Source organism: Charadrius vociferus, unplaced genomic scaffold, assembly GCF_000708025.1.
Source record: "Charadrius vociferus isolate BGI_N301 unplaced genomic scaffold, ASM70802v2 scaffold68, whole genome shotgun sequence".
In the NCBI taxonomy this organism is placed as follows: Eukaryota; Metazoa; Chordata; class Aves; order Charadriiformes; family Charadriidae; genus Charadrius; species Charadrius vociferus.
In genome coordinates, this window is record NW_009649946.1 from 681,883 (window position 1) to 694,256 (window position 12,374).

Genomic DNA, 12,374 nt, shown 5'->3' on the forward strand with positions numbered 1-12,374 from the left:
AATGTCTTGGACCATATTTCATGAGTCTTAAAAAAGACACCTTCTGACTTGAATTTCAGATATATTGAATTTACCCATTCAGCCTTTTCTATAATAGGTTGGGAAAAGATGTTTTCAAGACTTGTTACACAGAGGACTAGTTTAATTTAAGTAAAGATTTTACTTGGGGGGGGAAATATGTTTTTCCAAACCATCCTTTCAGGATTTAAAAGGACAATAAGGTAGCATAAAACACTGCAGCTCTTAACTGCAAGAGGTTGCAGGTTATCTTTTCTCCCACGAGGTTAGCCCTGTCATACATTTTGCATCTGACTTTCTGTTTGAATGAATGATCTAGTATAGATCTGAATTTCCCGCTTTTGGTAAAAGCAAATAAATAATGGAACATACATATTGGTATAACATTCAACTAGCATTGTCAATAAACCAAAACACATTTATTGGAAAATTTAACCCACTAAGAAAGCAACCTCGTGGCACAGAATGGAAGCAGTGGAGGAATTTGAAGCCCCAGTGCGCTGAGGTAGAACAGAAGAAATTGGAAGAGCATTCCAAACTCTGTTCTCTTTTTTTATTTTTTCTTTTTTTTTTTTGACTAATTGTTTTTTCAAAACATACTATGTGTGGACTTCCATTCTTCTTAACCTTTCTTTCAGTCTTACCATTTGACTTAAGAAATAGTACTCTCCGCAATAACAGTATTAACGTACTTCATGACCATAGAAGAGCATCTATAGAACTTGCCATATACTAGGTCAGTTGTGTTACTGATAAGTATTTCTATGCTTGTTTGTGCTGTGAGGTCTGATCTTAATATGTGTGATTATTGACCTTACACACAACATGTTCTACCTAAAAGTAAATTAGGGGGTGTGGAAAAAAAAAAATTTACAGTATCATCTTTTTTGTCTTATGTGCAGCTTTTTTTTTTATTATTATTTGAACAAAAAAATCCTCATGCTGCAACACAGTGCTTAGAAGTAAAGCACCAATATGTGAGATTATATTAATCCGAAATATTTAAATACCAAATAACAGAAAGGCAGTGTACGTTGTTTTATATAACAAAGAAAGTATTTTTTGGTGTTCTAAAAGTTACAAATCATGCATACCTCCACTATAACAATGTGCCTTTTATTTTTCATTGCTGGCAGGTTATAACTCCTCCAAATCTTCAAAGTATTTGAAACTCTGCATCATATTAGTTTGATTATGAAAGAAATTGATGCAGCGCAGTAAGGCCCCTTCATGTTTACTCACACTGTATATAAGCATGCCACGTAATCGCATGGTGGCTAAAATTGCATTTTGGCATTCCTTCTCTTTTAGGAACAGTACTTGATGTTTTATTTGGGGACACCTTTCCTTGTCATTTGTCCCTCTTGCCTTCTTTTTTTTTTCCTGTGGTACTATACTTGTGCAGGCTATCATGCATCTCATCTCATGTGTTAGTAACCAGTACCTTTCCCATTCCAGCTTTGTGTCAGCTCACCACCAGTCAGTGCAAGAAGAGGTAGTGGCATGTTTCTTGCTCTGCCCTCTGCTGATTTAGGAACCTTCCCTCATTCATCATACCTGTAACATAACTTGTCACCATCTTAAAACAAAGACCAGCTCACTCCTGATGTGGATTAAAAAAAAAAGAATTGTTTAAATAGTAATAGTGATTTTGATCACGATTGAGTGAAATAAGCTGCAAATACCATGTGGTAGATAGTTCTTTCAAAGATTAAATTACAGCAGAGAACATAATATAACTCAGCTGCACTTTGTGCCAGGTTCTGTTTTATAAATGGAGGTTATTTTTCTGTCTTTCTTTTTTCAGCTTCTGAAATTCAGAGACATATTTTCGCAGCCACCATTGTTTAGAAAGTTGGCTAAGATAACATTAAAAAAAAACAAATCACTGTAGCTGATAGTTTGGAGTAGTGTGTTTGTGCACATGTTAATGAGGAATAGTGAAAAGAAACTTCCTTCTTTTACATAAATTTTACATAGATCTCATGATTCTATTTTTTTTAATCTTTGTCTATTCCACAAAACATTTCAGACTTAAAGCAGCTGAATTAAAGATAGAACATTCTAAGGAACAGTGTTCCCTCAGGTATATATGAATCTAAAGTACTGCAAGCATTTGTTAGTATTAAATCTTCAAAGATTTCCTCTGCATGTCTGATTTCCTGGAAGAATTTTAATGAAATTTGGGGAAAAAGATACCTTTGCAATTAACTTTGCTTGCCTTAATTTTTTTAAAATGTGAATTGTGGTTAAGCCACAAATGTTTGTCTTACAAATAGGAGGCTCTTTTATTATGCCCAGGTTTTTAAATTTTAAGTAAGTGGCTTTTGTTTATGTGGGCCTTTATTTAGGTTCAAAAGTTATCATAAACCTTTCTCATTTACTGATATTTTGATCTCCCCCACCCCCATTTTTTTACTCGTTTAATTACATTTTAAATATTGTCAAATTTAAATTCTGTTTCTGGGAAATTTAGCTAGCTTTATTCACTATTTAATAAAAATGGAGCTGGAAAGTTTCTTCTGTGTTGTATTCATTATCTGATTTTTTGAAAGTCTGGATACCTGAATGTGTTACTTAAATTTACTGATAGCTGTTGTTTAAAAATGTTTACATTAAAAAATGTTTTGTTTAGCATGCCCTCCCTTTCTGAAAACATTACTAAGATTTATCTTTGGGATTATTAATGCTATCGATGTTCTCCTTTCTTGTCCTGTGGAGTGATTCAGATGGAGTTTCTATGTATGATGTCTGTTTCACTTTTCTTGAAAATACTAGGTTATTTTAACCAGCAGCATGTTTTACCTGTTTAACCCTTGAAAGGCTCCGAAGTATATTGAAAGCAATACTGTGTTTGTAGTACTTCTTGTTGTTGTTCCTTTGTTCGGTTGGGAAAGATACTCTAAGAAATCACATTTGGTTTGTAATCCTTAAAAAAAACAACCAACCAAACAAACAAAAAGCACCACAAAACAAAATCCTTAGAAAGACATTTTGAAGCCTAATTTCTTGTTAAGTAACCACATAAAACAAAACAGTCTCGACAGTATGAAGAAGTCTTTTCCTGTCTTGCTGAAAATACCGTTTGTGCTATTCACAGAATTGAGTTTGTTTCCTGTTTATGTATACAGAATGTAACAATGCTTCATAGCTTCCATGTTTCAATTTTTTTAGGAAGAACAGAACCGAGGCAAGCCCAACTGGGAACACCTGAATGAAGATTTACATGTACTTATCACTGTGGAGGATGCTCAGAACAGAGCAGAAATAAAACTGAAGAGGGCTGTTGAAGAAGTAAAGAAGTTACTGATACCCGCAGTAAGTATTTGTATGCAAGTCTTCGTTTTCCATTTCCAGAAATTACTTCTGAAATACAATTAATGCTTCAGTACTAAGAATAAGCCTGCAGAGCAGCATCCTAAAATAAAGCTAAATTTTTTTGTAATACTCTAGTGATCTTTAAGATGTCTCATCCTGGATTGAATTATTCCTCATTATTCCTCAGAACAGAATAATATTTTTAAGATTTTTTTTTTTTTATGTGTTAGATATAGATGCAGGAAATTCTTATCACCTTTAAAAGACAATGCTGAAGGGTTACAAACACTAGCTTTCTTACCTTCTTTCAGTATAAGAATGCTTCACTTTAAGGCTGGGGAAATATGGCATGCTTTTATGTTTTGCTTTGAGATGATTCTGATACTTTAAGAACAGAAGGCATGTTTTCTTAAATCATCACATTAAACACCTTCCAAACAGAACAAAACCCTTCAGGTACACAGTATCAAAAAACTTTGCTATCAATATACGGGGGCGGAAAAAAAAATATTGAAACTGGAAAATGGGTTGTATTTCTTATTTCCTGATAATATAAACTGCTTTCTGCCCAGTCAGATGACTTAAAGCCTTTTGCAGGGACTAGAATTACCCTGTGAGAGCCCTTGTCTTAGATCTGCTCAGTGTTCTCACTCAAAGCAAGGTGACTTAGCATGGCTGTATAGTGTATCCCAGGCCATTAGCTTGCATCTTGTGCTGATTTTTACCACCACTTTTATGCCATTATAAAATGATAGAAATAAATTATATCTTTTCCAGTGGTGGAAAAATTTTCCGTATTACAAGGAAAATTTGAGAAAAGCTTGTGAAAGTAAGTAGTAGGTGGTATTAAAATGACCTAGTGATTTTGGGTGCTTAGTGAATGCTAATAGATGCTGACTGTGAGGGAGCTTGTGGTGACACATGCTGTATAAGCACATTTATTCAGAACATATTTTTAAAAGTAACGAAAGATCAGGAGTGAGGTGTAAGTTTTGAATTAACAAAATATGGTAGAATATTAAGCAGGAAGTATGAATAAAATGTAATTTAGACCTCTTCACATTGCGCACTGTCAGTCTCTGAAAGCTGAAATCAACTAGAGAAAAGTAGATCTTCTGAATTTATTCATTTGCTAAAGAGATCTTGAGCACATTAGGATTGAGTTTATAGTCAGGATTAGAAATGGTAATAAGAAAAAGACTTTTTATATGGGCAAAACTTGAAACACTTATGCTTAGTCTCTAACTACTATGCAGCAAATAGTTTAAAAAACACACAGCTCAAAATTCTGTATGATACAGAATTAATTTTGTTGAATGTCTGTTGATTCTCCTACCTCCCTCTTGTTGCTGAATAATATGACTGGAGGGTCATGTTCAAGATGACCTGATAGGTCACAAACCCAGTACGTCTGAAGTACTAATGTGTATACTCTGTGTGTGTTCATGTTATGCTTGGTTTCTGGAGCTGGTGTGGGTGTGTTTTGAGCCTCCAATAAAACAAATACATTAGTAGTTTTTCATGGTGATCTTGTTAGCCAGCTTTTTGTCTTGAAAATATTCTGCCTCATTTAGTAACTTAATCAGTTGGGGGAGCTCTATAATCCTGATTACAGAAATATTTTTTCCCCTCTAGAAATAAACAACTATTGTCCAAATATATCATCAGTTGAATAACACTTTGTCAGTTCAATTCATTAACATCCTTATATATTATGTATAGGCATTAGAGACTTAGGCGGTGCTTGTTACATGCACAAGAGTTGTCTGATGATTTTCATTTCTGAAAATTGTGCCTCATTGAAACAGACATGTGTAGTACATACTGATGAATTAGTATATAGGTGAACTTGGTTTTTGCACTAAATGTTGCATCTGATCAAGTAGTATCAAAAATGGCTGTTTAAAGAAATTGTGGTTTCAGACAGTTTGAGAGTCAAATATTCTGTTTTAGGATTTAAAAATATGAATGGAAAACTTCTATGAAGCCAGCCATAAACCTCTGAATAATCAGGGTAAGAGTGAGCAAAAAAAGAAATCCTAGCTCATTATAATAAGAGGGGGGGGAAATGTGGATGTTGGAAGTTTCCAAAGAAGATATAAAATGTATGAATGTAAAATTGGAAATTCGCTTTCACGTGGTAGAATACCTGCAACTATTACTGTTTTCCAAATATATGTCAGAAGATTAAAATTGATAAAAAGTTATTAATGTATTTCTGTTTTATCTTCATCCAACTTGAATAAAATTTAAGATTATGTAGGAGAGAAGATTCAGTCTCATACTTGCCGTATATTGGCAATGCTTTGGTTTTCTGAGATACATTTCAAAAAAGCAAGCTGGTGTTAGAGATGGGAATGAGTTACTGATTTCTTGGAATAATCAGTCATTTTTATGCTCAAGATATTAAAAAGCCTAATTACTTTTCATGGCAACAGTGCACAAATAGGCAAATTTCTAAAATGGATTTCCATTTGAAGGTACTTGGGTGAACAAGGCCTATTTCAGTAGTAGCATGTGTTTCTTCTCATCTTTATGAATCTCAATCACTAGTGATTTTTTTCCTTGTGGTCATGAGTTATTAATTGCCCTTTCCACTTGCTCTTGGATTTTTACTGAGGTGGTAGTATAATCAAACAGTTTATCTTTAGAAATAAAAAGGAAAACTTGAGGCAGACTGGCTGAACAAACCATTCTTTCTCCCTAAGGAGAAAGGCCAAAACCTTTTTTAAAATAAATTTACATTTCTTTGGTGTGGGTTTTTTTTTGTTTTGTTTTTTTTTGTTTTGTTTTGTTTTGGTTTTTTTTTTTTTTTTAACTTTGTCTGTACTTCAAGTTCTATAGTTCTAATTCTTTTCCTCTTCCCATAGTTCAGTGAGATACTGGTCATTATGTGGACCTGCAAGATCATATGGTACTGCTGCTTTCATGTTTTTCTCTGAAGAAAAACAAGACAAATAAAGCAGTCTGCAGGCTTTTGGGATCACATTGAACTGTACCATCCTTATGCCTCCTTCTAAAGTGAATTCTACAGGTTATTGATCTCTCTTCATTGTAAGAGCTTTGAGAGTTTATTTGTTGTTTGCAAGACTTCAGTGAGGATGGGCGATTCTCTTGCAGAGGAAAAAAAAAGGTGCTCTGGAATGTGTACTGCAGAACATAAGAACAATGCAGAGCCTGTAGAAGGGGATGTATGTAATAATTAAGCTTAGCATACGAAGTCACAGTGTCTTTAAGGGTTTGGAATTATTCTTTGAGGTCCTGGGCAGTAGGTCTGAATTCCTCTACTAGAAATATGTAAGGTTTCTACATGTTCTAAGAAGTGTTGAATAAACTCATCTAGTTGAATGTGTTTTTCTAGGTACTCCTTTCATTATACAGATGTCTAGGTCTCTTTAGTTACTAATTTGTCTTTATACTAACTGTCTATATAGGATGAGGCACATACAACAGAATTCAAATTTCAGGCAAATGCTTTTTATCCCTTTTTCCTTTGACTCCACATTCTTTCTGAGGAAAAGAATGTATTTTTGGCTCCTACTTAAATATTCTGATTTGGTCTGGAATCAGTGTTTTTCAGACCCTTTGTATTGCTCTTCCTGCATCAGGGCAGCGGTAGTTTACTTGGTTGCTGCCTCCATCTTGTCTGAAGACAACTGCAATGTAGTATTAGTGATGCTCTCTGTCAAACTGTGTGTATCGTTTGCTACTACAATAATGGAATTTCGAGATTGTGATGGGTAGGAAATAATGTTTCAGTAGAAGATTGTTTAATTTTGTTATTAAGTTTGGTTCTTACTTACAATAGTGATTTTAGACTTTTCAGTCTTGAATATCTTGAAATTTAGCTGTATGGTATGGAGGAAAGTATCATTATTTAAACAAAATAAATAATTGAGATTAATTAAAATAAATACTGTAGCAATGTTGATTTCATAATGTCAAAATCCTTAGAGTAGATGAATGTCAATGGCAATGATTTTTTTTAAGTAATTCAAACACAAATAAAACCATGATATATGAGTGATAAGATAATTATTCCTTAATATGGAAAAACATTAATTATGACTTAAAGTACATAGGAGTCAACAAATAACCAATTTTATAATGATTATTTTTGTGTATTTTATAGCAGCTTTATGCATTGGACAACAATTACCATCAGTCTTCAGTAGTGTTCCCAAGCATTTCATCCTGTTGAGTAATAGGTATTTCAGTGTTGTAGTTGAGGAATTTAAAAATGGAGGAAGGAAAGGATGCAAAATAAAGATGTTACTAGAACACAGTTTTCATACCAAGATGATCTACAACATAAATTCATAGACAGTCCAAATTACCAGAACTTAATAAGCCATTTAGTAATAGAGGGAAGCATGGATAATTCTTGCTATTTGGAGGAGCTGAAGTTGGATATTAATTTTGCCAGTCTAAAGGTCAAATTCAAAAAAAAACAACAACAAAAAACCCAAAAACAAACAAACAACCCAAACAAAACCAAAAAAAAACTAACCAACTTTGCAGAGCTACGTAGACTCAAAAAACTGGCCTGAAGAGTGCTGGATTAACTGTTGTTACTATCCTCTAACCCTTTAACCATATCATGCTTGCTGCTACGATTTTAGTCTGTTTCCAGCAAGCTGTTTGGAAGGCTGAATAAACTTAAACTGTGAAATAAAGGAAGTAAAGCATACACTCTTGCCTCTAAACATTTTCATAAACAACAGGGAGAAAATAGCTATGCTTAATGTATAATAGAGTAGTAGAAATCAGACTGAGAACAGCTGTGGAAATACCTGGAAATTGCCCAAGAGGCTGAAGCAGTTGCTGAAAGTGATTGATTGAATCTTCTTGAGTTAAGGTTTTACTATTGGGTGAATTTACTTTGGCCTGAGGGGGCTGGTAAGGTTAAGTGCAAGGCACTACTAGAAAAGTAAAAGTAGGAGCAATGAACAGAGTGCTTAAAAGATGTATTAACCGGGGCCGTACAATAAGAAATACTGGCTGTTTTCCGGGGAAAACAAGCAACTTCACACTGTAAGATCTTATATTCCGCTTCACCTGTAGTGCAGTAAAAAAAGCCTCACCAAGTTGCAACTGAACTCTCAGGGAAATCATGGAGAAAATGGGGAAAGCCTGTGCTGATGATGGCTGCCTTCAGTATCAGCTGTGACAAACGATGGGACTGGGAAAAACCTTAAGATTTTTTTTTTTATGTCAAAAGATTAAAACAGATAACATACACTGTTTATAAAACAAGGGATTGTTATATTCTGTATAGCAGAAGGCAGGGAAGTTAAGAGAAAAGTAAATAGTGGAAGGAAATCTGGGGAAGTAGGATTTGATTTTCACCTTGAAGATAATATTCACCATCTTATTCCTATGAAGAAAAAAATCATCAAATAAAAGAATCAAATAACAAAGTATTCACTGTAAGCATCATGGAGTATGATACTCTTCTTTATGTTCACTGTCTTGAAACATAGTACGCCAACAAAAATATCAGCAAAGCTTTGCACAAAGATGTAATGCAGACAGCTACAACAAATGTATGTGACCCTATGGCTAAAGAAAAATATCTGTGTTAAATGGGATACAGTCTCGTCTTCGGCATCTGTTGCTTTATATTGTGAAGAGATGTTACAAAAACACAGTACAAGCGTTTCATGGTTACATTGAATGGCTTGCTTTGCTGAAGAAGTGAGTCTTTTCCATAGTAGTGCAGCTAACGTGCAAGGATTTTACTCACAGACTTTCTTCTTCCAAATGCTTGTGGTATTTCCTTATCAAAGCAGCAGCAGAAAGTGACATTTTAGTCTTTAATCCAGTTTAATGTGCTGTATACTGCATGATTTTTACAAATTGGAACGTTCTTTGTAGTGAGGCTTGGTAGGTAAGTACTCACTAACTGTCCTCCTTCTGTTTACTCTGTGTTACTAGAGATGTTATTTTGATGGTGTTTCTATTTTTAGTCACTCGTATCAGCACATTTTCTTTATATAACAGGTGAGAATATAATGAAGGGGCAATAGTATTGGCAGAATGTTTTATTTTTCAGTTGGATAAGTTAAAAGCCTTTCTTTCCCAAAGACTGCCTTCAGCAAATGTGATGAGGTGCTTCTGTATTAATTAAAGTTAATTTCTAATACTTTCCTTCTAAGTGTAGTTGTACATTTCCATTGTGGTTTACTTTCAGCTTCTTACAATAAACTGAAGGATGTCTTCATTTTTACCTTGAGAACTTTGTGTGCTGTGAATTCCATAGCAAAAACCTGATACAGTAGAAAGAATTTTAATTTAAGAACGTTTAATCGTGCTTTAGCTTTAGTTAAAAAAAAAAAAAAAGTGGATATTGTAGTAATGCTGTACATAATTTGTTGCCCTCTAGCTAAGACTAGCAAAAGCTTGAAATTCAAAACATACTAGGAGAAGATTTCGTTTGTTTTAGTCATCTAAAAAGCTACTATAAATTCTGCATGCAAGGACTTCCCTGAATAGCTCTTTCTAACTCGTTCTTGCATGGTGTGCTGGTTTTGCATTTTTGCTTTCACAAGTGAGAATATAGTGCTGCCTTCTACAGTCTCCCTGTTGAAATGTTGGTCGTGCTGTGCAATCCATTGTTTGCTGCTTGTTCAATTAAAGTTATGAAATGAATAAGTGATACAGCAGCAGAAAAAGGCCACTGCTGTCCTTAAAAGCTTTTTAGGAAATTCCTGCATTACATCTGTTGTGTCAGTTCAGATGCAAGTCTCTCACAGTGCACGTCATGTAAATGATCAAAAGGGAGGCTCTGTAGGTAGGGTAATGAAGCAGCCCAAACTCCTTGGGAGTGACTGCCAGATAACACGTGGTAAACTTTTTGATGTGGAGTAGAGGTGATAGTGTATTATTTTTAGTAGTGTGAAGCAGACTTAATATTTCCATGACAGTATGAACCAAGGGCTGCTGCAGTCCTGCCATTCCTTCATGATTTGCTGTTCCTGCTTCCAGTTTTGCATCAGAAAGTACTTTATCTGACCGGGTAGTGAGGCCATTTGGTGGAGCGCTTAACCTTGGATTAGCTGACTTGCTACGGAGTCAGTTTTGTTTAGCACTGGCAGAAGTGATGGAATGAGAACACGCAGCCAGGGAAAAGTGGGGTTGCAGCAGACCACCCTTAAATAAACTTAAGCTTCTGTAGAACTGCAAGTTGAGTATGTTCACCTGCAGATAGGGTGAGAACAAAATAATCAAAAACTCAGTGTAGCAGACTGACAGTGGAAAACAGAAGAGGAAAGCCTACTACTGTGTAGGTTTTCCTTTTCTGTTTTCCACTGTCCAGTATGTCTGGTATTGGTAACTTCAGTAGCTTGTTCACAAGCTGCATAAAGAATTAGTTATGTTGAGCAGTCCTTAAGTAAATTCCAGTATGCATTTTAACAGTCTTATTCTGCTGAAAGTTTTTACTGTAATGCAAGTCTGAGTGTTAAAAATGAGGACCAATATCTCTTACACCAGTTCACATAGGGAGCGTTTACATATTGTACTTGATATGTTACTGCAATGTTAAATTTTTGAGCTTACACTGACTATAAACAAAATTATTTCAGGCCAGCTGCAAATCTGAAGCAGCTCTCTCCATCATTGTGTACCGTGGTGGAAACTCTGTAGACCAGTGGTTCATTACCACCTAAATAATGTCAGTTGATGGAGATGATTTTTTGAGACTATATTTACTACGGATATCTAGGCGATTTGCTACTTAATTGAATTAAACTGCAGCTGTTACTCTGAATCTTTTTCAGGACATCTTTGATGGCTTCTAGAACCCAGCGAAATCAGTTAATTGTGCCTACGTACAGTTACTGTTGAATACCCTATCTCTTTTCCTTCTTCAAAATATTTATTGGAGATGTATACCACCCTCCTTGGTATTAATTTATTTAAGCTGTTGCAGGTGTATAAATTGAGAAATGGTAGATGGTAATTTCTGAAAAAGACCTTGGGAAACTTACAAAATAGTCTTTTCTTGAAGAGAAACAAAGAAGCTCTGTTGCCTGAAACTCAGTAGGCACATGCCCTTCCAAAGCAGGATTATGCATTGATTAGGAGCTCCAATTGGGTTCTACATGGGTTTTGTCTGTCTTCCAGAAATGTGCTTAATCTATTTTTTATTTTTTTTGGTAGACATAGTTGTGGAAGAAAAAAATGACATTGACCTATGCTGGTAATTCATTTTGTGGTATCTGCAACTTTTTTTCATTCTTCATCCCATTTTTTAAACTTGCTTCTTATATTCTAGGCTATTTTTTCTGTTCTTCCTGTAGTCTTTTTTTTTGTTGTTGTTGTTGTTGTTCTTTTTCTATTGGTGGCCCTGGAGCAGAACATGGTAAGCTGGGATCTTTATATAAAATCTTGTTGAAGTATTTCTGCCCTTATGCAAGAAGTAGATGACGAAGCTGTGATTCTCCTTGTCTGTCCATCTTCATAAAGATGACGAGAAAACTGCAACAAATTACCATGCATTATTTTCCTTATCCTTCATTTCTAGTTGCAGTTGGATTTTGTTTGGTTGATTGGTTTTCTTTTTTGAAATCACAGCCTTACACTGAAGTGGAAAAAATGCTAATAGTAGAATTGTGATTCCTGGGGAGACATAGTATAAAGAGTAGAAATTTGTTGCCCTGCACTTTTAACACATTTTTATACTAAATATTAACCAGACTATATTAAGGAGGTCACATCACTTTATGTACAAGTCACCTTGGCAGAGGTTTCTGGCGGGATCTTAGCAATTGCAAAGATTTTTTTTGTGAAGTAATAGTAAAGTAGCCAGTAAACATTTCCCTTTTACAGCTATGTGAAGCATTCTTTATTGCTAGTGTTAGTTTTGAAATCTAGATTTCTAATGAATCAAGCAAAAATAAAGCTTGTCATACAAACATCTGTGGTTTAATGCTGACTGATGATTTATAGCCATCAAGTTGCTCTACATTATGCTATTTTGATGTCAGAACACAGAAAATTCTAACCTTTGGAAGAGCACCCAGGGTTTTTCACCT

The 12,374-nt window shown here is 34.8% G+C and overlaps 1 protein-coding gene across 4 annotated transcripts in view; it reads left to right on the forward strand.

Moving 5' to 3' along the window:
• The window catches only part of QKI (QKI, KH domain containing, RNA binding), a 123,960-nt gene that overhangs the window by 70,091 nt on the left and 41,495 nt on the right, over window positions 1-12,374 (forward strand). For all 4 annotated transcript variants that reach the window (XM_009891444.1, XM_009891446.1, XM_009891443.1 and 1 more), the window contains one exon: window positions 3,193-3,336. In XM_009891444.1, coding sequence (XP_009889746.1) covers window positions 3,193-3,336 — 144 coding nt within the window. The remainder of the gene's footprint in view (window positions 1-3,192; window positions 3,337-12,374) is intronic.